The 25,362-nt window shown below is 52.6% G+C and overlaps 6 protein-coding genes across 9 annotated transcripts; 4 read left to right on the top strand and 2 right to left on the bottom strand.

The window, feature by feature from the left end:
• Nucleotides 1-19: 19 nt before the first annotated feature.
• PV07_01443 (uncharacterized protein) lies at nt 20-2,515 on the bottom strand. The gene has a single exon (XM_016387967.1). It carries the CDS (start codon nt 2,133-2,135, stop codon nt 468-470), a length of 1,668 nt encoding a protein of 555 aa, XP_016254895.1. The 5' UTR covers nt 2,136-2,515; the 3' UTR covers nt 20-467.
• Nucleotides 2,516-3,154: 639 nt separating this feature from the next.
• PV07_01442 (uncharacterized protein) lies at nt 3,155-4,461 on the top strand. Its single transcript, XM_016387966.1, has 3 exons — nt 3,155-3,537; nt 3,594-3,678; nt 3,734-4,461. The coding sequence occupies exons 1-3, from the start codon at nt 3,273-3,275 to the stop codon at nt 3,993-3,995; spliced, it is 612 nt and encodes a 203-aa protein (XP_016254894.1). The 5' UTR covers nt 3,155-3,272; the 3' UTR covers nt 3,996-4,461.
• Nucleotides 4,462-6,383: 1,922 nt separating this feature from the next.
• On the top strand, nt 6,384-9,404 carry PV07_01441 (uncharacterized protein). The gene is made up of 6 exons (XM_016387965.1): nt 6,384-6,899; nt 6,949-7,151; nt 7,201-7,673; nt 7,721-8,220; nt 8,278-8,797; nt 8,927-9,404. Exons 1-6 carry the CDS (start codon nt 6,765-6,767, stop codon nt 9,157-9,159), a joined length of 2,064 nt encoding a protein of 687 aa, XP_016254893.1. The 5' UTR covers nt 6,384-6,764; the 3' UTR covers nt 9,160-9,404.
• Nucleotides 9,405-11,033: 1,629 nt separating this feature from the next.
• On the bottom strand, nt 11,034-12,398 carry PV07_01440. 2 transcript variants are annotated; one of them, XM_016387963.1, is made up of 4 exons: nt 11,973-12,398; nt 11,891-11,905; nt 11,446-11,794; nt 11,034-11,340 (listed from the first exon to the last, which is right to left on the bottom strand). In XM_016387963.1, the coding sequence occupies exons 1-4, from the start codon at nt 12,077-12,079 to the stop codon at nt 11,257-11,259; spliced, it is 555 nt and encodes a 184-aa protein (XP_016254891.1). In that variant the 5' UTR covers nt 12,080-12,398; the 3' UTR covers nt 11,034-11,256. The 2 variants fall into 2 exon arrangements, with proteins under 2 accessions (XP_016254891.1, XP_016254892.1); XM_016387964.1 differs by having other exon boundaries at nt 11,446-11,905.
• A 111-nt stretch (nt 12,399-12,509) lies between these two features.
• Nucleotides 12,510-14,745, top strand: PV07_01439. 3 transcript variants are annotated; one of them, XM_016387961.1, is made up of 3 exons: nt 12,510-12,885; nt 12,979-13,541; nt 13,655-14,745. In XM_016387961.1, exons 1-3 carry the CDS (start codon nt 12,846-12,848, stop codon nt 14,549-14,551), a joined length of 1,500 nt encoding a protein of 499 aa, XP_016254889.1. In that variant the 5' UTR covers nt 12,510-12,845; the 3' UTR covers nt 14,552-14,745. The 3 variants fall into 3 exon arrangements, with proteins under 3 accessions (XP_016254889.1, XP_016254888.1, XP_016254890.1); XM_016387960.1 differs by having other exon boundaries at nt 12,510-12,900; XM_016387962.1 differs by having other exon boundaries at nt 12,510-13,541.
• An 8,961-nt stretch (nt 14,746-23,706) lies between these two features.
• On the top strand, nt 23,707-24,831 carry PV07_01438 (uncharacterized protein; the record flags this gene model as incomplete). The annotated part of the gene is made up of 3 exons (XM_016387959.1): nt 23,707-24,256; nt 24,344-24,660; nt 24,715-24,831. The coding sequence occupies 3 exons, from the start codon at nt 23,707-23,709 to the stop codon at nt 24,829-24,831; spliced, it is 984 nt and encodes a 327-aa protein (XP_016254887.1).
• Between the last annotated feature and the right edge of the window lie 531 nt (nt 24,832-25,362).

Genomic DNA, 25,362 nt, shown 5'->3' with positions numbered 1-25,362 from the left:
TTAGGCGTCGGGATGCCACAAGGGGAGGTTTTGCTCCAAGACTCCGCCCGAGAAGATCTTTCCACCCTGCCAGTTGCGACGTTGTGCCGTCATCGTTCAATTCTCGGCCCTTCTATTGATCAACCGACAATCATTTCCCTTGTTTCACTTCCTTTCCTGTTGGCTGTCGAGGACATTTCTTTTTCACTGGCCCTCGCATGTTTGGGGGAGATTCGTGTTCGACGATCAGAGTCAGACCAGGGATTACAGCGCAGAATGTTCCATGCTGTGCAGAGGTAATCGGTGGCAACAAAGGCGTTGGAGCTATTATTGTGTTATCGTAAATTGCCACCCCGTTGCAACTGTGTTGTGCCATCGCTGAAGGGCAAGCTTATCTTTGCTGCAAAGTCCTACACAGCAATTCGGCGTCGGCTCGGCGTGACAACAGATCCAAGGATTGCCGCAGCTGGTTGCTGCTGCTGCTACCGCTACCATATCAATGGCATCTGGTAATCGACGAGGAAACAAATCCACGTGATGGAATTTGCCGTGTACATTGGACTACAATACATCCGTTTGTCCAGTCCCTGTGGGCCCCATTTTACGTGTATGTTGAATGGCATTTCCCGGGCCAGAGATGCGCTTAACTCAGCCATTTGCTGTGCGTCTGTACGAGAAAGGTGTCCGTTGAGATATTCTCTCGTCGAATAGAGTAGGGGTGAGACGTTGCAGATCTCGAAGCAGGTGTCATCAAGCGGAGATTTGCCTAAAAGGAAGAAATCCGAATAGAGCTCCTGCAGGTCGCTCATAAACTCGTCCAACACCTCATCCACGGTACTGCTGGTTGTCGACGTGTGAGATGCATTTGACCTTGCGACCTGGCTGATCTTCGGGGTCGAGCTGGATGTGTTCCTGGTTGACGATCTTCTGCTCCTTTCCTCATTCGCCAAATTCAGCCAAATATCCTCTGACGTCTCGACGTGTTTGGGTGGTCTGGTCACCGTTTCTCGGTCGCCAGGTAACATACAGCCGCCAAGAAGATCTTCGGCAGAGAGTTTGTAGGTGCGCCCAGTCCAGCAGAGGTCCCTCCGATCCTGCAGCGGTGTTTGCACTTCACTTTCTATGGTGGACACATCGAGCTCGTGGTCGAGTTCCGGAAGTGACGCCGTGTCATTGATGAACTGGGTGACGTCGATCAGGCAAGCTAGCATGAATCGGCTGCGGCCACTGCTGGGAATGATAAGGGGTGTGAATAAGACGAGGTGAGTAACTGGATCACCTGCGGCATCTTGACCGGTCACAATGTCCATCGAAGCGCCTTCGCATTCACAATTGTTAAGGAAGAAATGTTCGCCGACCTCAAAAATGTAGCGAAGTTCTTTGGACGTAGCGACGACGGGGAGTCCCTCCATGGCGGTGTCGAGAATGCAAAACGACTTAAAATGCTCGACCAATCTGAGCCCGGATGGATCGTCAGTCTGCCTTCCGGAGTCCGCCACCGAGACAGAACTTGCAGTGGGTGAGTGCAGCCACGAGACGTGCTTGGTTCGAGCTTTGGCTGCCGGTGCCTGGGGGTTCTGATATGAACCTAGCCCCCCTTTTCTTGGGGCAAGGACCTCACGAGACTCCTGAATTCTCAGTGTCGAAGCGCTGGTAACGGTGGAAAGGGTAGAGAAACTGGCCATACTTGCTTGCCGACTCGCAACCGACAACAACGAAGGCGACATAGCATCGTGGACTGCTCGTTGGGGACCGCTAGATGGGTGAAGGTACGCTTGGTGGAGGTTGAACTGACTGAGGCTCGTGGCAGGAAGCAGTGACTGTCGTCCAGGCGATTTGCGTGGCGATACGTGCGTGGTGGACTGAAATCGATTAGGGATGGCGCGCGAGATGGTGTACCCTTCGAGACTAGATCGACTCCCAGGCAACTCGACAAAGGAGGAGAACGTGGTCGTCGACGGGAAAAAGGACCCTGACGATTCTGCCCGGCGCAATATGCCAGAACCGAGGGAGGGTGTGCCAGCTTGGGGCTCGGAAGGCCTTCGTAGAGTTCGAAGGAACACATCTTTGAGGCCTTGCCTGAGCGAGCGACGTGGAGGGTTGGGTTGATGAGGCTGAGACGGTTGAGACGCAGCTTGTCGATGTTTGACAGCCATGATGTTGTCGCTGGCCTGGTCGCCTTGGCTGTTGGCTGTTGGCCGGCGTTTCGGAGTTTCTGTTTTTGCGGATTGGGATCGAGTTGACTTGGAGACCCAGCCAAGTGAGAATTGAGGCGAATGTGAGAAAACCGCGGTGTCAATAGCACCAGCGTGATCAACAGCTGTGACTTAGCATATACAAAGACAAGCAGTTACCCGTGCACGCTCCGACAACAGCTCGCATGTTCAGAAGCGATCGGCAGAAAAGGACAAAGAAGCCACCACCCAGGCATGAAACCAGAACGCCAACCAACACACCGCTCAGAGACTGTTGCAAATCGAAGATGTCTTCTGTGGCGACGGCCCTCTACATGATGAGCATGGCTTGGAGAAGTGTGGTCTACAAAAAGGAGGAATAGCACGTTACAAGTTCATGATGGACGAACTTTTGAGATCTGCTGCAGGGGCTCGGGGGCTCAAGGCATGTTGGTTCCCTGGTTCCCGGGGAACTCGGCTGGGGGGACTTAGGGCCTAAACAGCTTGTTTCAGGTTTAGTACGAGATCCAGAGTACCGGTATTGGCTTGCCTAGGGGAGCTGAGACCCGTGAGGGTGAGGGTGAGGGTGAGGATGAGACAAGAGGTCGGTTAATCGATACAAGAGAATGGGCAGAGTTCTTCTAAACGGGCGTTCAAATCGTGCGGCCGTTGAGCGAGAGAGGTTTGTGGGAGGAGCGACTGGATCTGACAGATCGGAGTCCCAGGCAGAATCTCTATGATCATTTCGACAAGACATAACATATTACAGCCAGACAGCAATAGAGACCACGCGCACAAATTGAAGCCGAGCCGGTCAACAATGACATTTTCACATCCTTTTTTGTGCTTCGTGAGGCGGAAGAACAAATTGATAGACGAGAGTTTTTCCGGCCAGGTACCAGGCTGCTCCGTCTGGCCAATCAACAGCTCGCATGGCCCGAAATTTTCCGGCCCATTGAATTTGGACTTTTGGCCTCAGACCAGCTTTGGCTCTTTTTTCACTCAGTCCTGTTTGACCACCGCAACTCAACACACTCACCTCTGCTTGAGAAGGTGCGCCGCCGTACTCACCACCCTTCTCTCTTTACTCTTGAAGCTCCCTCAGGAGCTCCAGCAGCCATGTCGGCAGCTCCCACCTCTCGCGCCCTTCTCCGGCAGTCCAGATTGCTCCTGCGCCGCAACAATTTCAGACAAGCTTCCACCACCTCAGAAGCCGCTGCAAAGGTGCAAGAAAGCTCCAAGCAGGTCGCGTCAAAAGCGTCAGAAGGCTTGAGCCGTGTTTCGAGCTCCGCTGGCTCCGCAATTTCCAAAGTCGGCTCCTCCGCGTACAGTGCCCTGAGCAGAGTTGGCGGAAGAACGGGAAGAGTTATTTCCTTTGTCGAATGTATGCTGCAAAATACTCTATATGGGAAGTTGGGGCACCTGTTGACTTGGCTGCAGCATTAATACCGCCGACGGTCTACTACTCTCGCGTGGGATGGGAGCTCGCAAGGATTGTCTTCAAGGGTCAACAGATGGCTCCTCCGTAAGTCTAAACTGGGAAACAATATTGTCTGCAACGCCTCCCTGACGTTCCTCAGCTCTGTGGCCCAATTTCAATCCTATTTCCAACCTTTGATTAACGTCTTCCGGAACCCGGCGTCCATCACGTCAAGCGCAAGCTCTGCGTTCAAAGCCGTCAACCCGGACGCCGTCCTTGGCACCATTCGCAACGCAAACCGCAGCCAGCTGACCACTGTCGGCATCGTCTTCGCTGAGGTGTTGGGTTTCTTCACCGTCGGTGAAATGATTGGAAGAATGAAGATAGTCGGATACCACGGCGAGCCCCATCATGAACATTAAGAGAAACCCCCAAAAGGATCGACTGCCAAACGTTTGTTGGATGGCTGCGCCTTTGTAATCTTAGGAGTTTATCGCACGAAAAGACAGGTCAATACATATCTTCGGGTCGAGGCAGTGGTTGAGCTTGTTTTGTGATGGCTGTTACAGTTGCACGCGCAGCAATTGGCAAGACATTTGCTTTTCCGTTCAGATGTTCACTGCTGGACAGAGTGCTACACATCAAAATATCTTACAAACCACACTGCCACGCCGGCAAGAGTGTCCTGCGTGGTCACCAAATGTCTTCGGTGTAGTGCCCGGGATACTGTGTGCCCAAGCACAGCGCAGACGTTGCCTTGACCTCAGCCAATTGCTCTCCCTCTCTATTCTGCCATCTATCCCTCCCTGTCCATTCCCATTCAGATCATTTGAAAAACCTTTCAGCGGAAGAAAAGACTTGTAAAGCGATCTTTCAATTCGTTGTCTGTTGCAATATGTCGCAATCATGCCACCTCGGGTCTATCCGCATAGCCTCTTTGACCGGGCCAACATTGTTCGGCTGCAATGGCCAAGTTCGTCTAGAAGAGGTTCGTTGCTTTCTCATGCTTAATCATTGCTGGCTTGCTCAACTGCCGAGACTCCCAAAGCCAGATGGTATTATGACTCGACCTGTTCCTTCAGACATTCTGAACCTTGAGCCTCTGACCGACCACCGGGGTCCTGGAGAGAAACACGAAGGCTACTTAAAAAGCGAACTCGACTGCCATCAACCGCCGTCCCTGTCGGAGACGGAATGGAGGCGGGATATGAAAACGACACGGACACAAGGTACCTCGCTTCATTCCCGAGCACCCGTAGCACGCAAAGCCACAAGCAGAGTTCTCACCTTGCGCCTGAAACGCCCGTCTACCCTGAGGTCTCCGAATACAGACAGAGATATCGAAATGGCCTGCTTATCGCGGCCGACCACAGGCCATGATTCGTGGCAGCCCTTAGGCCAGTCCTGGAAAGGAAGGAGTGGGAGAGAAGCATCTGCTGCCATCTGCGGCTGGGAAAAGAACCAAGGATTTTGAGAACATGTTGACTTCGATTTACGAGCTGGCAAAGTTGCGAAGGAACCCCCATCTCAAGTGACCCTGCTTGGACTCTGGCCGAAACGGCAATGTTTCGCTTGTCCAGCTCACTTCGAAGATTCGACAAACCGTTGCTGAGCTATGGAAGTCTACCACTTTCCTGTGCCCCGATGTATCCCATCCGGCTCATTGGCTGTTCTCTGCAACCGCAGCACGGGAGGAGCTATGCTATCGTCGAACACGACTGATTCATTGGCCATGAACCCTGAATCGCCGAACCAGGTCCCGCAAGAACCTGCCCGATACACCTGTCCCAGGGGGTTGTAAACCCTGAGTTTGGATGTTTGACTGGTCTAATCAGACATTGGGTTCAACACCTTCGACCAGATGGCAGCACATCCCTGCGCATGCATGGTCTGGAAGTTTGGCCCACGGATCTTATCAAGAAAAGCGAGGCTCGCTACGGTAGGTCTCATCTAGAACGCGTCGAGGCAGTGTGCCTCATTGGAGGTCTCGAACGAGAGAAGCATGCATCTATGTATGTTCGTGCTTATCATTCAGCCTTGGGGCCAAGGACGAGCCCGTGTCTGGAGGACGCTACTGCGACCAGACGGTATGTTGTTCAGGTCAACACCAAGATCCACCAATCGCGCAGAGGCTGGTATCGCTCTGCAGATTGAAAAAGATGCATCCAACGACCAAGGTAGGTCAGCTGCCTCCAAGAACTGGGCGAGGAGAAGCATTTTGCTGCGCCTAGGTTGCTGCGGCTCGAGTCCTGAGGATCCAATGACCACTCGTCTCAGGATTGCAGTATCTGCCCGAGGCCTCACATGTACTGCACGGCATCTTTGATCCGATGGATGATACTCTAAAACAGACACAGCACTGTTGTGCAGTGTCAAAAGAACTGGGGCGCCAACCGATGTTGAATGAACCGCAAATCTTCTCCGCGGCTTCACCAATTATCTCGACCCATGATAGACCCGCAGATCTAATGGGTTCCTTTTCAGTATACCTATGACTTCGAGCGTTGACAAAGGCTAAAGGGAGGCTCCAAGCAGACTGCACCGTCTCCATTGGGGTGGCAGGGAAAGGAAGGTGTAGGAGGAGATACCCGATTACGGTCTCGCTAGGCCAATCAGCGAGGCTGGTTTTCTTGATAAGATGGATTTGCAATTTTTCAATCGGCTTGTCACTCTCCCAACAAGCCTTGCACCACACTTGTCACGGCCAGCGGGTGATCTACCTCCCACTCCACTGCATATCTCCATCCCATCCATGTCGTGCTTATCAGTGTTTCCAGTTAGCCAACGGGGGTTGGTATCTAGGGCCCGCAGCTGGCGTCAGAATGCAGGTCAACTCTACCAACACTCCACGCCAACCCGACTCCCCAGCTTCTCGCTTGGTCGCACAGAGGATCGAAGGTATCATGCCTCTCATCCCTTATGCCGTTATCGGGCCAGCAAGGGGAGGAAAAATTTTCAGCGCCAGCCATCGCGTGCTCGTGTGAGGTGGACGACATGAGGTACTCTCCACGACCCCAGACTTTCTTTTGCTGGGAGCCGCCTGCTTCTTCATTTTACCAAACGGTAAGCCTAGGAGTATATAAAGCGAGGAAGCCCACCGTGCGGCCACAATACCCCGTCTGTGTCTTTGTTGCCAAGCCCGCTTCGAAATACAGTAACTAGTGTCCTAAGGCAGGCACCTTTGATTCAAGATGTCAGACGCCGCAGGAGCAGCTGTTGTTCCTCTCTCAAAAGGATTTGGATATGGCATCATCCTAGGCCTTGGGTTTGCTTTTGCCTTGGGCATGATCGGGACGACATGGGCACTGAAAAGATATCACGGTGAAGTCAGTTTTGCCCTGCTCCAGACTGCTTTCGAAACTGATATCCTTTCAGGTCCAAACCTCTGAAGAATTCTCGACGGCAGGAAGAACCGTGAAATCTGGTCTAGTGGCTGCGGCCGTCGTGTCTAGCTGGACATGGGCTGCTACTTTGCTTCAGTCTTCGGGTGTGGCTTATTCGTATGGTGTTTCCGGCCCATTCTGGTACGCTTCAGGAGCCACTGTTCAGATCTTGTTGTTTGCGACGTTGGCCATTGAGTAAGTGTTGCCCATGCGGAAGTCATCCCAGATATTGACCTTGTACAAGACTGAAGAGGCGTGCACCCAATGCGCATACGTTTCTCGAAGTGATCAAAGCCAGATATGGTGTTGTGACACACATTGTCTTCCTAGTTTTCGGCCTCATGACGAACATCCTTGTAACAGCTATGCTTTTGACCGGAGGCAGTGCTGTGGCCAGCTCTCTATGTGGAGTACCCACAGCAGCAGCCTGCTTCCTCCTCCCGGTGGGCGTCGTTCTATACACGATGTTCGGCGGGATCAAGGCAACCTTTTTAACTGACTATGTCCACACGGTTATCATCTTGGTTATCATCTTTGTCTTCGCATTTAGCGCCTATGCCACGAACGAGGTCGCTGGCTCACCTGGCAAGGTTTGGGAGCTTCTTGTGGATGCCGCGAAACGACATCCGGTGTCTGGCAACAAAGACGGCAGCTATTTGACGATGCGAAGTCAAGAAGGAGCTATCTTTTTCGTGATCAACATCGTCGGCAATTTTGGTGCGATACCTAGCCCTTACCTTGAGAGCCTCTACTAATTCATTCAGGGACTGTGTTCTTGGACAACGGGTATTACAACAAAGCCATTGCCGCCTCTCCAGTCGACGCACTGCCTGGATATGTGATGGGTGGTCTTTCGTGGTTTGCCATTCCGTGGCTTTGTGCGACAACTATGGGTCTTGCTGCTCTAGCCCTGGAAAATAACCCTGTCTTCCCAACCTTCCCGAACCGCATGTCCCACGCCGATGTCAGCGCAGGGTTGGTCCTCCCCTACGCTGCCGTTGCTCTTCTTGGAAAAGGTGGAGCGGCCGCCACTCTCCTCCTGGTTTTCATGGCCGTGACCTCAGCCTCGTCTGCAGAGCTCATTGCGGTCTCATCGATCTGGACCTACGATATCTATCAGACTTACATCAACCCCAAGGCGTCTGGGAAATTCTTGATCCGAATGTCCCATGCCGCCTGTATTGTCTATGCCGTTTGTCTCGCCTCTTTTTCGACCGGATTGTTCTATGCTGGTGTCAGTATGGGTTACCTCTACCTTCTCATGGTAAGTCCCTGACTGGGTTGATTTATATGATGCAATGCTAACTGCATCCGCTTAAAGGGTTGTATCATCAGTAGTGCGGTCATCCCAGCAACACTGGCGCTGATGTGGAAGGACCAAAATTGGCAGGCCGCCGCCGGCGCTCCCGTGCTAGGCTTCGCATGTGCCTTGATCGCCTGGCTCGTCACTGCCAAAAGGGAGTGCGGCGTTCTTAATGTCGACTGCACAGGCTCCAACAATCCCATGTTGGCGGGTAACGTGACCGCATTGCTCAGCCCGCTCCTTTTCGTCCCTATCCTCACCTTTGCCTTCGGTCGACAGAACTACAACTGGGAGTCCATGAGGGCAATCCGCAAGGGCGACGACTCGGAGATCATCCGTCGCGCCAGCGTGGACACGGAGATCCAGCGCGAGATTGCCGCGAGGACGGCCGAACAAGAAGCGGCCGAGCAAACCAAGCTGAACAAAGCAGCGATCATCTCGAGAAGCTTGACCGGGTTCATGACCATTGCCATGCTGGTGCTATGGCCCATGCCGATGTATGGGACTGGGTATATCTTCTCCAAGAAGTTCTTTACCGGTAAGTTCCCGCTGCATTAAGTTTTCGTCAACTTCCTCCTAGGTTTAGGCTCGGGGTTGTGCGTTGGGGTTAAGGAATTGCTCTTTCTTCGTTTTGATTCACTTGGCTAATCTTAATCTCGACTGGTAGGCTGGGTGGTGGTCGGCATCCTCTGGCTCTTCTGCAGCACCTTCTGCGTCGGCCTGTTCCCGCTCTGGCAAGGCCGCAAGACCATGGTGCACACCGTCAAATCCATCATTCTGGACATCTCGGGAAAGAGAGGGCCTGCTTTGCACGGACGCCCGGCCGAGGTCGAAGGTGAAGAGTCGAGCGGACAACAGACACCGGACGGTGAAGAGAAGGTGGTGGTGAAGGGCGAGTGATTGGCAAATCTACGCATCCTACTCGGTCCAGAGAGCGCTCGAGAAGATGTGCGAAGACTATTCTGGGGAACTTGAAGCTCGCTGTTCATTCGTTATATTCTGCTGCGAAGATACCCAGATGAGACAGAACCAGCCTTACAGGACGCCATGAGGGAGGGCGACAAAATAGCTACAGAGGCCTTGTGGAGGTAAAAGAGACTCGGTCTGAGACTCATAGATTGAACCAGTCAAAGCAACTCGCCGACATACCTGCCCAAGTTGCATTTCTCATTCTGTAGTCATGGTAATACAGCTTCTGGTTTTCTTCCTTGTCGTGATCTCAGCCCTTTTCATGCTGGGGTGGATCAAAACACGTCCTGTCCATGTCCATTGCCTACCTGATAGCACACATGGTCTCGACGGCCCGCAAGAACGAACTCAATATCGTTACCACCTCGCCATAACCATGCGGCACAGTGGTTATCATTCTCAACTGCACCACAGTCACACGAGTATCAACCGTCTGGGCCTGCTTCGACCCAAGACGCCTGTACCAGACATCTCGGACATGCACTGGCAACATATGATATCTGTCAATCTGTCTCTTTTTCCCTCCCGCTTGCAACAACAGCCCCCCCTGTGTTTCTGCTATGTTTGTGTTACTTCTTCTCCTCGGCGGGCTTTGTGTTGACCAGCCCGGACAGAAACCCGCCGAAGCCTTCTGGCTTCTTCATGTCCTCCCAGCTCTGTCGGCGTTCGGAGTGGACGCCTCGGTTTGCCATGAGGCCGGAGAAGATGCCGCCTTGGTTGGAGGCGGAAGACTATCACTCGGTCAAGGGACGGGTCAGTCAGTGTTTGCACAAGGTGGAGGTAAAGTCGGGGGGTATTTTATGAGATATAACTAGGGGTAGGAAAAAGGGACCATGACTTTCGAGGAGGGAGGTAGTTACATACCCTCCTCCGGCCCGCAATCGCAGCTGCAATCCCTCCGCCGGAACCAGTCGCAGGGGGCGAGCTGGCCTTGGGCAACTCAGCCGGTTTGTTTGCACTCGACCCGCTCATCCTCCTCGCGGGCTCGTGCACCTCTTTCCCGCCCATGCCCATGAATCGGCGGTCGCCGCCCCACGCGTCCGGGTTGGAGAGCACCTTCTTGTCCACGACGGGATAGTCGGGGAGGGCTGGCGTGGTTCCGACAGCGGCGGCGGCGGCAGCGGCGGCCGGGGTAGCATTGGTTAGGACGGGGGAGTCGGCAGTCTTGTCGCTGCCGGAGGAGCCAGACATGCGGCGGCCTTCGTGGACTTCGCGGCCGGTCTGCCACATGAAGCGGCGGTCTTGCCAGGACGAGGATGAGGACGAGGACATGGTTGGGTGTTTATTCCCGATTGCCTAAATTGGGGGGAATGAGTGATGTAATAATGGCCCAGGGGAAGAGCTTGCAGCTGTGAGGTATTGTTTGGGTTCCAGGGCGACTGGGAAATGGAGGTAAGTGATAGGTAGAGATAGCAAGGAGAAGGGTACATCCAGAGAGGTGAAGCGAGATGACAAAGAGCTGAGCTGGGAGTTGGTACGAGAGGAGCTTGGGTCGCCCCCCTCGCAGTCAAACTCCCAGCTTCCTTCCCCTAGGCATCCTTCACATGTGATGTGAGGCGGACAAGGCGGAACAAAGACTGTCCAGTCCCCTTCGTTGGCTGCTTGCTCCTCCCCCGCCTTTGACTGGCTTCGTCTGGGGTAAATCGTCCCGGCGAAATGAGTGGCACCAATGGCCGCCCAGGACAATGCTTATCAGGGCTATGACGTAGTACGTGGGGCAGGCCCTTGAGCCAATCACATATCGCCATTCAAATACCATGTGCCCTCGAGGGAATACATGCTAGGCTGCTGAGAGAAGGTCCCTCCTTGAGATACGCGAAGACACTATGGGGTTGATGTTCAGGTATCACGATGTTCGATTGCTCTCTGTTGGCACGCGATGTCTATTGTCCTTGCCCTCGTCCTGTCCGGTCACTTCTAACCCAATGTCGATAGCTTGAGAGGGGAGGTTCCAGGGAGGATGAACTACAATACTATCCCTAGCATTGGTATCGACTGTCACCTGCATCGCCTGCTCGTGCTGGAGACTCATTCTCCCTCGACGCCTTCTACATCCTGCGCAGCGCCTGTAAAAGGTAGGAGAATACGTTCTTCTTCAGCTTCATAGATACGCTGCATCCACGATACGCAGTCAGCCACATCTCCTCAATGACGCTCACATCTCCGATCTCCAGGCCCTAGAGACACTGAGATCGCGGATGGACGAGACACACTTACCTCGATTGCGCGAGTTGCCGTCAACCAGCTGGCGACAAGCATGCTCTGCAACACCCAGCTTTTGCTGAAGACACCACTTCGAAAGCGCGCGGCGTCCCAGGTGTCGAAGCCGCGATGTTGGAAGTTGGAATCCAGGTGCAGCTGGAGCAGTTGCGGAAACCGATCCAGTGCTCGCTGTGACTTTCGCACGGCGTCGCGGTAGAAACCGACCGCGCCAAGAACAAAGCCAGCACACGCCGACACCACAAAGGGGATTGTGGCTGTGTCAAAGACCATGGCGCCTATTGAGGCGCCGCTCAAGCCCATGAAAATCGAGCCCAATGTCCCGGATACGATGACGCGCGCCATGCTGAGACACCACACGCCAAGTAAGTATCTGGCCAGGATAGATGCTGTGTTCGAATTCGGAAAAGGGGTATTATCCTCTTAGGGAAGATACACCTACAATATGCCCGGGCCACTGCGCCAAAGAGATATGATTAGAACTCGCAAAATCCTCGTCGAACGGGGTCGGCAACATCACTCACCTCACATTTCCCCAACCTCCGCCCAGACGTAGGATGTGTCTGTACGCGTCACTGAACCCGCTACTTGTGAGCGCCTCGTTTCCAGGGGTCGAATTGCGGAAAGACATGGTCCTCAGCCGGAAGGTCTCCAATTGCTCGCTCGGTCAATCAGCGGTATCAATGAAAGGAACTTTTCGACTTTGGAAGCTTCCTGGCCAATCAGGCGGTTGCGCAAAGGTGTCTTGTGGACGGACGTAAGAGATTATGTGCTCGGTCGGAGCATTCGACAAAGGCAGAAACGCGCGTTGCGGAGTAAATCTGGACCAACCACCTGGCAACAAGCTTCGTCGACGACGTGAGCAACTTTCAGATGTCTCTTGATCTGCGTGCAAAGGATATCTGCTCAACAGGCCAACCTTGGCAGGTCTGAGTAATAATCTAGGTAGGTAGGCAGGAAGGCCACACACACCGTATGTAAGCTATGGCGCGCAACGCAAGCGGCATAAGAACCTCCTTAGGAGAGTGGCCGGATGGACCTGGGCCCGTCATTATCAGTGGGTTGACGGAGGTGAGCAAATTTCCTGGTGGAAAAAGGGTGGCTGAGCACGTTTTGACAGGCGCAAGTTCTTGGCCTCCCTTTCCTGCAACAACGAACCCAAACATGCTTGATTGGAATTCCCTGTTGAATACCTGCTCAGAGATGTCGGGCTGCTCGCGATACAGAGTGGCTCTCTATTCAAAAATGATATCCTCGCCACATATCTATCTTGATATGGATCGGATACGGAATATTCCCTGTTGTCAAGGCGACTGATTCTAAACAACCGCTCATTCCCCAAGATCAAGAGGGGCAATATCGCCATCCCATCCAAAGTCCAAGTCCTTACGAGCACCATGCAATCCTGTCCGTTGAAACTAAGAATGGATTATTGTGGTTCGTGTCGACACGGTAGGAACGGCCTACCCTCTGTCCGATTAACTCGCGACATTCACTCAAACTGAGGAGGATTTCTAACCGTGATCCAAGGTACTGACTTGAGTCCTCCTCGGCGTCCGAACACGCATACCTCGAGATACCAGGGCGAATTTGCCTTATGGGTTGGCAATATTCCCCCAAACACCACCATCATGAGTCTGCGCGACTACTTCTCCGAACCTTCTCCGTGGGATCTGCTCAGCGTCTCCTACAACCCGGACGCAAGATACGCGTTCGTCAACTTCAGCGCCGAGTCTGCACGGCTTTCGGCCATCCGGCAAGCAGCCTCTCGACTCTTTGAGGGGAGACGTCTGGACTGCCGCATCCGCCACGAGTCGCGGGGCAGGTCAACCAAGGTCAACTACGGGCTCAACAACAATGGCAACAAGGGGTTGCACAGCCGATCAGGTCCCATCTGCTGCGATAGGGCGAAAAGTCTGCGGAGCAAGGTCGAGGAGTTCGCACATTTCCCTGAGGCTGAGAGGTCATCTTGGGGGAAGGAGAAGTATTTCATCCTCAAGAGCTTCTCGCTCGAGGCGCTCTACCAGAGCCTCGAGACTGGTCGCTGGCATGTGCCAAAGCGGCACGTTGAGCGATTGAACCATGCCTTTCAGGTAAGTTAACGCAGTGGATGGATACAAGGCATCGCACCGAACCGCCCACTTTTTCATCTTGTAAAATTAGTTGTCCTTGGCTGACAATGGATGCTCTTCATCTCATTCCGCAGACAGCCAGCAAAGTTTACTTGATCTTCTCCGTCAACGGCTCGGGCTGTTTCTTCGGCTATGCGACCATGCGTTCGGAAATTCGAGTCGAAGAAGAAGACCTCATTCCATTCGACGACGAAGTGCACGTAATGTCCCACCACGACATCGAAGTCGAGGATGACTCCGGGTCGAGCCAGCCGGAAGTTGAAAGCGATGTACAGCCCATGGCGAGATCAAGGACAGAGTCACTGGTGTCTTCTGACTCGGCGGCGTCGTCATCGCTATCTTTAGCCTCGACCGGCTCTGTCATCTACCAGCCCGAACGAAGAAGGATAATATGGCAGGCCTCGTGGCCTAGGAGAACCATTAGAGAGTCTCCCTCTATTGAAGAAGATCTACAAACAGCTTCGCCCGGAGTAGCGAGCTCCTCCTTTGCCAACATATCACCAATAGAGTCTCACTCCAAGCCCCGATCCGCAGGACAAAGTGGTGGTATTACTTGTCCTCCGTCGACGTTAAACCTGAACCCGACAGATCCGCCAGACGCAACCGGTACCACCGCCAAGCAAGCACCAGTCGCGCCGCTCGTGCTTCTCCCGTCTCCCTCGTCATCCACAGAGTCGCTATTCCACACCGTTCCCGAAGACACCAGCGCAGATCCGTCCTTCCTTGCCACGCTCGACCGCTTCAGCAGCCCGTGCCGGATTAAGTGGCTGTGTGCTCAGAGCCTGCCCTTCGCCGCGGTGCGCGGGCTGACGAACCCCTGGAACGCCGACAAGGAGGTCCACGTCGCGAGGAACGTCACCCCCATGGAGCCTGGAGTTGCGGCCGCCTTGTTGGACTGTTGGGCGGCCGGGCCGGCACCTGGGACGGGGGAGAAGATGGAGGTGAGGTCGTTTTCACTACATCCACGATAGATGATTATGGGTTACGATAGACAGGACTTTGATATAGGGAAACGGGAACCGTAAAGCGGCTTCCTGGAGATAGAATTGATGATGAAGACGGCGTCGGCCATGATGATGACCATGTCCCGTGCATCTAGCACAGACACCAACTTTGGCATTCGTTGTATTATTGTTCTTCTACAGGGGAATCGAAGATATCACCCGCGTAATTTGGCCTCGCGAGTCTCTCCCAAGAAGCCAGACCCTTTTTCTTGATCCTGCCCTTTTCCACCTTCTATCGAAACCCCAGTATTCGACCTACTTGGATCCACAGTGAACCAGGACTTCCGATTTGGGTGGTCAGAGGTCTCGGTCTCCTCCTGCTTCGATCCAAACCCATCTGCGACAAGTGGATCGCTCTGATCGGTGCATTGTCGAAGCAATTAATTCATCGGTCTGCAAGATAGAGTAACGGTGATCATCCAACCCGGCCAGATGAGTGTCGATTGTCCCGGACAAGACTGAGGCGATTGACATGTCCCCCTATAACCGCCCACTCGGCTCAGCCTCACCTAGGAAACAAATGGACATTGGACATGTTAGGATCCGGCGCTGAAGCTAGCGGAACCTGGCGAAAGAAGTTGGGCTACATGCCCAGTATTCAGTGACATCTCCTGGAGTTGCCTAGTGAGTTGCTCAGCTAACAATGTGTCTAGATTTATAGCCTTCCCTTCAAGTAGCAATTCAGAACGACTTCAACCCTCAGTCTCGGACAATGCTAGTCTTTGGGATCACCACACCACAGGGTCATTGACAGACTTGTCGTTTTCTCGAAAACTTTGTAGCCGTTGGGAAAAAGATACCGCTGCAAGGAATGCCATGTCTGATTTGCGACCCAGGCCGAATAAAGCTTGATTACAGTGGTTGCAGTTGGCGATGAGGGTCTGTTGGCCTTCAGAACTCCACCACTCCGCAGTCGCAAGGTCCTGGGCTTGACATCCGGAGAGCCATGTCAAGAACTGGTCAGAGGCTCTAGAGAATGAACGAATCAGGATCTCGGTCCAAGGCTCGGTGAGGAGAGCGCCTTGATTGACACTGAAATGCAGGCCGCTGCTCAGCTGAAAGTTCGAATTGTACAGCGGCCGAGCGACGCGCCCGAGGTCGGCGACTTGAAAGGCACTGTGCTTCCTCATTTCGAAGACTAGCCGGCAGGATTGCCTCAGGGCGCTATGGAGCTTGTCTCCACGGCGGTTCTGATCAATCGTAGTTATCCAATTCGACAGCAAAAAGGCCCCGAGGTGCCAATGCCCCGCTAGAACACTGTACCATGACTGGACTCTTGACGGGAGATTTTCGTGATTTTTGATACAGCGAGCGATGAAGTCGCCGAAGGAATTGTTCCAGTTTTCGTAAACATTCAAGGCGTCCAGAATCGCCGCCTCGAGTCGCTTTGGCCCGGCTCGCCTGAAATATAGATCCTGCAATCGTTTCACTTTGCGGAACAAGAGGACCTTTACAGGCGCCGCCTCGGCCAAGAGAACCGCGGCGTCTTCTCGGTTGCGAAGTCTACTCCGTCTCGGGAAGAATGTTCCCCATGGTGTAGAGTCCGATTCGTCATCTTCCAGAGCAACCGAAGTGGTTGGAAACCTTTCTCCCTGCGCGGGTTCAGGCTCTTCGGTAAATGATCCACCGTGGCTGTCAGTAGATCTGACAGGTTGCAGGATCAGAGAATCTTCATCCGAGACAACGAGGGAACGTTTGTTGAGTGTGGCAGAGAGCGTGTCACACATCATTAGCAACCAGAAAAGGTGGTTGAAGGCCTTCCGATCAGCCGTGTCATTTGGGCTGATGTACCTTTGTTTTCGCCGCGCGGAGGCTGCTGCATCGGCCCGTTCAAGCCTAGCTCTTGTTGCCGAGAGTTGGGACAATGCCATTTCCAGGTAGATCGGAGGTCCCTGTAAGTCTAGAAGATCTCGCAGCTCCTGCACCTCGTCATGGTCATCCACACCATTCGGATCTGGTGGGCTGGTTGGAATGATTGTGCCATCCAGTGTCGCATTACTTGATCGCGAATTCCAAATACTGGTATCGCGGCCTGCGTACCTTGCCCGAAGGTGTTGTAGCTTTAAAAATTTGTCGCGCTCAACTGGTCTTTGAGTTAATGCGAAGAGAAATTGAGCGAAAATCACTCGGAAAGAATTCATCCCAGCGGTTGCTTGTAGCGAACTGCGGGCTTCATTCCACAGTAACTCCTGCAGATAACGATCGAAGCCGCCCTCATTCTCTCCATATGGACTATTCGTAAAGGACCCTGCGGTCTGGTCGGGCCCGATTTCGCAGTCTTGGAGATTTCCGCTCGCCGAGTGTGACCACTGGGCTGCAAACGCCATGATGCAAGCCTTCAGCGTACGACTTGCACCCTCGTTCTCCCACTGCGCTAATGGGCGCTCTCGAAGGATGCATGAAGCGCGGTCCAATTGACAAATACTTTTGACAATGCGATTTGTCCAGTTCGCACCCCACTCGCTATCCCAGTGGCTTCGAGGGGATGAGTCAATCTCAATGATTCCTTCGAGACTGTAGGGACATGTTTGTTCGGTAAGCCAACAAGACAACGCATTCTCCATGGTATCGTGATAGATGACCATCATACTGTCCGAAATCAGTGACTTGTTCGTTTTCTCCGACAAAGAATAGGCTAAAGTGTCAGAGGACGGGCTGTGAAAGGATGGAGATCTTCCTAGAGCCGACATTTCTTCCTCTCTGCCGAATAATCGAGCCCGCTGAGACGGCCATCCGACATTCTTATCCGTGCTTGTCGAGAACAAGCTGTCGGTAGACTCAAATAGAAGGTCGTCATCGGGGCTGTGTTCTTTTGTTTCTGCAGCCGTTTCTGGCATACCAAACTCCCAAGGCAGCCTAGTAACAGGCTCGTCAAAACGAAAATCGAGGGACTCGATGGACAAGGTCGGTTCCGTGGTTTCAGCCCCTAGGAAGCAGTGGTGATCGTATGCGTCGAAATGCTCGGTTGCCTGAGAAGACGGACCTGCGGTGATAGAAAAGCCAGGAGATGTAATGTTCCAATCATTCGAAGAATGCGTAGGCGAAGTGTGGTGGGAAACGGAAGGGATGGAGGGGACCTGTTTCCAGGGAGTCTCTTTCTCGAAATAGCCGGATTCTGCGACTCGCCATGGTAATTCCATTTCGATGCCACTCAGCCGACTGCGTTTATGGTGTCGCTCCGCCTTTTCAAAGGTGCACTGTTTCTCGGTTCTAGCACAATTAGAGCAAACTCCTCCGCGATTTCGTCCCGTGCCATCACATGCTCTTTTTGCGCGGTAACATTGATCGCAACTGTGATTCTGACGACGGCGGACTTTGGCGGGGCGTCTCGGATCCATGTTTGGTGGTAGTGTCCCAGAGAGGCGTGTCGGACAGCAGGAGCAGGAGAATCACTTCAAGGTTATCGATGAGGACTTCACGACCTGGCTAACCATGTTTTCAAGAAAGAGTTCTTTCGTCTTCGGGAGATGAAATCTGGAAGGCGTCGCTCGAGAATCGGATGAAGTTTGTGTTGAAGATCATGATCCGGGCTTTGATCCCCAACCGAACCCGTCGAACCCCACGCCTCCAGCTCCATCCCCCGCACTTCACCACCCTCACGTACGGGGTGTTGTCGGTGGCCACACTCTGGGGCTCGCTAAATTTAAGCAGAATCTACTCCGTAACCTGGCGAGCCCGGCAATCCTCGCGACTTGCAGTAACTGGGAGCATGCTCCCGTCTGACCGTCGTAAGCCATGTGAAAGCCCAGGTCTCGGCTAAGTTGGACAACAAGCCTGCCTTAGAAGCGAACGCCATCCTTTTTGAGACACGGAGCCGCGTTTCCAAGGGTCGATCCAATGCTCATGTCGCCAACGACATTTCTAGCGCCCTTCTGCCCGGAGAACTTGAAGTTCTCCCGTGCTGATGAATCTAGACTAGCGGGATTCCTCAGCCTAAAAGGGTTAGCTTCTTTTTCCAGGAGCCGGCGGCTGCCGTCCCAGTTGGGAAAAGATCGTCTTCACATTGCGGAAGCTGGGGTCCACAAGCTGTGGGCGCTCGGTAGCCTCGTTGGCATCGTATTCATCATGGTGTCCTTAGATTGGCTACCCCACAAGACAGTAAGAGATGGAACTCGACTCAGCGTCCATTCTCTGTCGCAGTTTGGTACCATGATCGTCTGAATGACCTTCACTCTCCCATCATGCGGGCAATGGAGACACCTCGACGCGAGAAAACCGGGGATCCGGGGGATGGCTAAGCCGCAGGTTATCCTTCACCCCGACGACCAAGCATAGCTTCTCTTAGGAAATCGTTCAAACACTCCAAATCTGATATGTTCAGGATGGGTGCGTCTCCTGTCTATATAATGCAGGACTTCCCACATCCAGATATTCAAATTTTCACAATCTTCATCAAACACGTTTATACCCAGCCTTATAAGACAAACACCTTGCGACCTCCTTCTTCCCTGCTGTCTGAGCACTCCCCAGACCTTTATCACACTCATCATGACTATCCGACGAGACATCACTCTGAGCTCCCAACAGCAGGCCTCGGAGCCAACAACTCTTTCGGACCTCGACGTTCTTATCGTGGGCGCAGGTTTCGCCGGGATCTATCTGCTCTACAAACTCAGGGCTCAGGGCTACAAGGTCAAGATCCTCGAGGCTGGACCTGCTCTAGGTGGTACATGGTACTGGAACTGCTATCCTGGCGCTCGCGTTGACTCTCCGGTTCCTATCTATGAATATTCACTTAAGGAGTGCTGGGAGGACTGGTCCTGGAAGGAGAAATACCCCGGGTGGCAGGAATTACGCGACTACTTTGATCACGTCGATAAGAAACTCGACATCAGCAAGGATGTCATTTTCGACACCCGAGTGGTAGGAGCCGATTTCGACAACCAGCTTAATCAATGGTCAGTGTCCACTCAAACCGGGACAACTGCTACCTGCAAGTATCTACTTGTTTGCTGTGGGTTCTCCGCGAAAAGATACATCCCTGATTGGAAGGGACTGGACGATTTCAAAGGAGTCATTCACCATTCCTCCTTCTGGCCGGACACTGGAGTCGACGTGAAAGGAAAGCGACTGGCAGTCATCGGCACTGGCTCCACGGGGATTCAGATTATCCAGGAGTTGGCGCCGGAGGCTGAGGAGACATTTGTATTTCAGCGAACGCCGAACTTGTGTCTCCCCATGGGACAAGAGAATCTGACCATCGAGCAGCAAAACGAAAGAAAGTCGAGATATGCTGAAATCTTCAAACACCGAATGACCACCTTCGCTGGGTTCGAGTTTGACTGGATGCAGAAGAATACCTCTGATGTCAGCGCAGAGGAGCGCGAGAAGGTCTACGAGCAATTGTGGCAGAAAGGAGGGTTCGAATTCTGGGTGGCCAACTTTAAGGACTTGTTGTTCGACAACGCCGCCAACCGTCACGCTTACGATTTTTGGGTCAATAAAACCAGAGCGCGCATCACCGACCCTGTCAAACGAGATCTTCTAGCTCCTCTGGAACCGCCACATCCATTTGGAACCAAACGCCCCTCACTCGAGCAAAATTTCTACGAGATTTGCAATCAGGAGAACGTCCACATTGTAAATACCTCGGCAGCCCCAATCGTCGAAATCACGGAGACTGGTATCCGGACCTCGGACGGGAAGCATTACGAAGTTGATGTGATCGCTGTGGCTACAGGGTTTGACGCAGTCAGCGGTGGCTTGAAATCCATGGGCCTTCGAGACACCAACGGCACCGACCTTGCTGATCGCTGGGCTGACGGGACTTCAACCTATCTGGGCCTGACGGTTCGAGACTACCCCAACATGTTCATGACCTACACCGTCCACGGACCGACGGCCTTCTGTAACGGCCCGTCGTGCGTCGAGACACAGGCCGACATCATCCTTGACATGATCAACAAGTTGGAAAGCGAAGGCAAGCGCTACATCAATGCCACAGTGGACGCGGAGCAGAAATGGGGTGACGAGATCCAGCAAGCCAGTGACGCCAGCCTGTTCCCTCTGGCGAAGTCCTGGTACATGGGAGCCAATATCCCCGGCAAGAAGAGAGAACAGCTGAACTATCTCAAGGGTCTCCCGACTTATGACCAGGAGTGCCGTACAGCCCTGGCGAATTTCTCCGGATTTGTTGTTGCCTGATTTTGATTTTGATTTTGATTTTGATTTTCTAGATAGTATGGCACCGTTCTCTCTATTCCTGGCACCAGCTACCTATGTATAGAATGCGAAACTTCAGAAAGATCTTGATACTGACCTTATCCTTCCAAAGAAGACCGCCTGTACTGAACTCTCAGCCCCTTCAGAGACTGTGAAACACCAGGAACCAGGAACCTAGGTGCCATATTGTGGACGCCCGCACAGGTGATTCTCGGGATTGGATCACCACAGTTCAGGACAAGATGTCATTGCTCAGGCTAAGTAGTGAGTTGCCCATATCTGGGAAGAGAATTGGATGGAGGTCAAGATTCACCGCTGGTATTCAGCGGCCACAATGCACTTAGCCTTGGCACCCCCACGGCCTGCCGCTCTGATTCAGGCATCCTGTGATAGGGCTCAACTTCGGCTCCGCCTCAGCTTGAGCTGCCGATTTCCCTCGGACAGGAACACGGACGTCATCAAAACTTTCCAAATCTATGGGGGAGTTGAGGTCACAAATCAGACACCTTGTTTGCTGCATTAATGTTTGTCGGTTGGAAGCTTTGAGTCCCTATGGATCCAACGAAAGACGAGCTTGCTCTACACGTGTGCAAGAGCTGTAAAGCCCGTAAGAAGCGGTGCGACAAAGGACTGCCGGATTGTGGATACTGCAGAGCTCACGACCTTGTCTGTGAATATGAGGAAGGCGTTTTACGAAGAGGTAGAGCCTCCAATTACCACAGCGACGAGAAATGGAGACAATGGAATCCGATGAGATCGACCAGGTCCAACACATCAGCTGGCGACGACCGTAACGGGAGCCAAATCCCCCCCTCCAACTTACCCTCTGCTCTTCCACCAGTGGGAAAAGACAATAAACTTGGTAATTCTCAGTGGATACAGGTCCAGGACGTCTTTAAGGTGTTTGCACTCTCACCAGACGAAGTGGCCCATCGATTCTTCGGCGGCGTTTCTACCTGGTTACCCATTATCTCTCCGCAATGCTTTCGCAAAAGGCTTCAAGAAGTGCAAGACGAGACACCCTCTCCCGAATTTTCCCTTCTCCTATTGGCCATGTCTCTCATCATTATTCACCCTCTTGAGCGCTCATCACATGCATCTTCAATAGGCTTGGAGGACCTTTATCGAATTACCAAGTCAACATTAGCGGATGTCCAAACGACGACCGACATCTCGGCGACGATGATACAGGCAAGTATCTTGATAGCGGCATATGAATATGCTTGTGGAAGACTGCAAACAGCGTATATATCTATTGGGGTGTCTTCCAGGATGAGTCACATCATTGGTCTTGACCAACATAAGCCTAAAGTTGACACCGGGTATACGGATTTAGAAGCCCTCGAGAGGCGAAACATATGGTGGGGTTTGATCATTCTGGAAAGGTGAGTTCGAACTTGCATTGATGGAGAGTTGAAAGATTGATACTCCCCACAGACTAATTCTCATCGAAGGTGGAAGACTATTGAGATGTTCAAGGACGATCTTTCCCTCGGACGATGTTTTCTTACCTTCACTGCTCGACAGGCTGGATGAAGACGGCTGTGGACGCAATCAATGCCCCTCAACTATCCTACCTATCGTGCGTAGCAGTAACATCGACGCATTCGGCCGCCAGGGTCAGGTAGCGCACTTTCTCGAACAAACCATGTCCGTGCTCACGAACAAGGATGAAGACGATATCAAAATTTCGACGCTAAGAAATATCGACGATGACATGCAGCAGTTACTCGCCATCACAATGAGCGAGTATCGAGGGCCTGGGTCTCATTGCGGGGCTAACGCGACTGGCTTGAGGTTGGTGCTCTCAGATGTAGTCGACGAGGGGAAGAATTTGACACGAAACAGGACGCTTTACCTCATTCATCAAGCAGTCTTCGAAATATCAACGACGAGTACGATGTCAAAGCCCACGAATGCACTAAATTCCGAGGGCTCCTCTGCTGCCATGGATGCCGCTGTCAACATGATGGCTGAGGTTGCCAGGGACCACTTGACTAAAATTACAAATATCGATCGACTTCCGCCTTGTGCGGGCTACAACTTTGAGCTGTGCATAAGGCATCTAGAAGCCTGTGGGAGCTCCTTGGGTCGTGATTCACACTCAAACGGTGGTTTGAGTGATTTGAAACAAATGGTGGGCGCTTTTCGACGAAGATGGCCAAAACACGGCAGTGCCACGTTGTAATTCCGCATCATCAAAAAATAAGACACGGCTACAAAGTGTGCAAATCGCTTATCCTGGGCGGCTTACAAAGATATATATGCCTCTAAGCGAGTATGGGTCCTTCTTACCCTACTCCGTGCATACTCAGCCCCTCATCTGGTCGATATTCGTGCCATTGAGCTGGGCTGACCACTAACCACTTGTGGAAATTTGGCGGCCGACAGCCCGTTGTGGAAAGCTCTGCCGTTCCTGCTCCAGTCACACTGACAGTACATTGAGAGTGGTGGCTTCTCTGTATGACCCCTCTCCACAACAAGCATTCCTCGTTCTTGAGCGAGTTGACTAATAGAGATCTACCCGGCAGCGATAAGTGCTTACTTCACATTTTACACAAGTTGGCGACATTAGCAAACTCAGCCAGCGAGTCCCAGTCCTTTTGGCAGCAGGGGCATGAATAACTGCATGGGTTTGGGTCTAGATCCATTGAAGATGCCTGCTCGGACTCTTCTCAATCTCAAACGAGCCGAAAAAGGCGCTGTCTTCATTCTCTCGGCAAGGGCAGCTCCATTCTCGAGCATTAATGGCTTGTCACGCCGTTGTGACAGCCATCCTCACTCACAGGCGCAGCAGCACTTACTTGAGAGACTAGCGGTCTTTGTCTCAACTGAAAGGATACTTCTGAAACAACATCTACGGTCGTGACCTCTTGAGACTTACCACCAACACCAGGGCAAACACAACACCAAGCCAAATTTGGTTCAAAGTGCGCGCAAGCGGTGACCCCGGTGTGTCTATGTCCGCCATTTTGGCACCAGCTACCGAGGGAAAAGAAGGAAGCAATGTTTTGAAGTCCAACGACAACTCTCAAGATGGAATGCTACTCTTCATCAATCAACACCTGGTCAAAGGATCCCAAACCGTCCGTCGGCCAGATAGGAGAATTGTCGGTTCGCACGTCCAGAGGGTGATCAGAAAACGAAAACGTCTCAGTGCGGAAATCAGACTGATGCCGGCGACATTCCCAGGCACGCGACGGGAATCCCATGCCAGGCAATTAGGGTGGATAGAGAAAAGCCATCTCAACAACCGTGGCCCGACATATGACAGTAGTGGTCAACCAAAACCGTGTTCCGGAAAGCCTGGTTCGAACCAAGGGTATTTTCCAACTTATCAGAATCTAGAGAAGGAAGATGAGACGAATGAGAATGAAAAGAAGCCGCTTTTACAGCCGGCAACAGAATGGCTGCGTCAATCTGGAGCAGATTTGGAGCTTGCCATGCAGATACCGGCAGGGGAGGCCAAGCTTCTGGGACCCAATATTTTCAGGTTGTTCTTTCAATGCTGTGAGTTTTAGTATCATCTTCCGTGACTGTCTTCTTGGCCCCCAAATGCACGCCATTCATATATGCTTACTCACTTCCTTGGAGCAGATTTGGAAAACTTCATACCCGTGACCTTTCCCGCATATACCCACGGCGAAGAGCATACTTGCTGGATTATTCAAACCGCTAGAGCCAACCAGATGGTCTTCTTCGCCATCGTTGCTGCCGGCGCGTCAATCTGTGCCAGATTACCTGAGACCGTCGATTCACGGTGCGCGATAAGCGGCACCAGCAATATTCCCACGGGCCAGATATTTACAATAAAGATGGCTGCCCTGAAGCACATTCGGCATACGTTCACCCACTATCAGGCCCGAGATTTGATCACGATCCTGTATAGTGTGACGTGTCTTGCCATCGCCGCGGTAAGCCTGTAATCTCCTGGAAGAAGGTCTGACGATGCTAACAAACTCTCACAGATCATGGATGGAGACACACCCTCGCTGAAAATCCACTCCACGGGGCTGCGATACCTTGTGTCATCGATAAATTCGAGTGACATACCTCGTCACGTACTCGAGGTTGTGTTGTCGTGAGTTCCAGGCAGCCGCCCGATTCAACGATCAACGCCAACTGACAGCATAATCACTAGAACCTTTTGCCTGTGCAGCACAATAAACGGAGAGAATGGTGCAGACTTGCCTTTTTTTTCAATTTCCTAAACCTCACACTCCTACAAGGGCAGAATGCTCACAGAGCAGAGAAATGGTCTACCAAACTCCCTTTTGCGGCTCGAAGGACTTTTTGGCAACGAAATAGGTCTTGTGTCGAACCACGCCGTTGAATTAGTGGACGAGGCGCTGCTCAAAAGACCATGAAGACGAGTCACTTCCGAAGCTTCAAGCTTGACATTGTCAAAATTTGCTGTCCGGTGGTATCGGATCCCAACCGCTAAACCCTCATACCTTCTCCTTTTGCGCATCCTTGGAGTGTTCCTTGGTTCTTTTACCGTATAGATCCGTTCCCAAGCACGGAGCGTAAAACATCGTTCCTTTAATCGCGCGCTGCAGGGTCATCGCAGCGATCACCAGCCACATGGCTACACAGGCCGCTGTCAGAACCTAGAA

Source organism: Cladophialophora immunda (assembly GCF_000835495.1).
Source record: "Cladophialophora immunda strain CBS 83496 unplaced genomic scaffold supercont1.1, whole genome shotgun sequence".
Taxonomy (NCBI): Eukaryota; Fungi; Ascomycota; class Eurotiomycetes; order Chaetothyriales; family Herpotrichiellaceae; genus Cladophialophora; species Cladophialophora immunda.
Note: the sequence above shows the minus strand (reverse complement) of the source record. Positions and strands in the feature narration are given on the sequence as shown.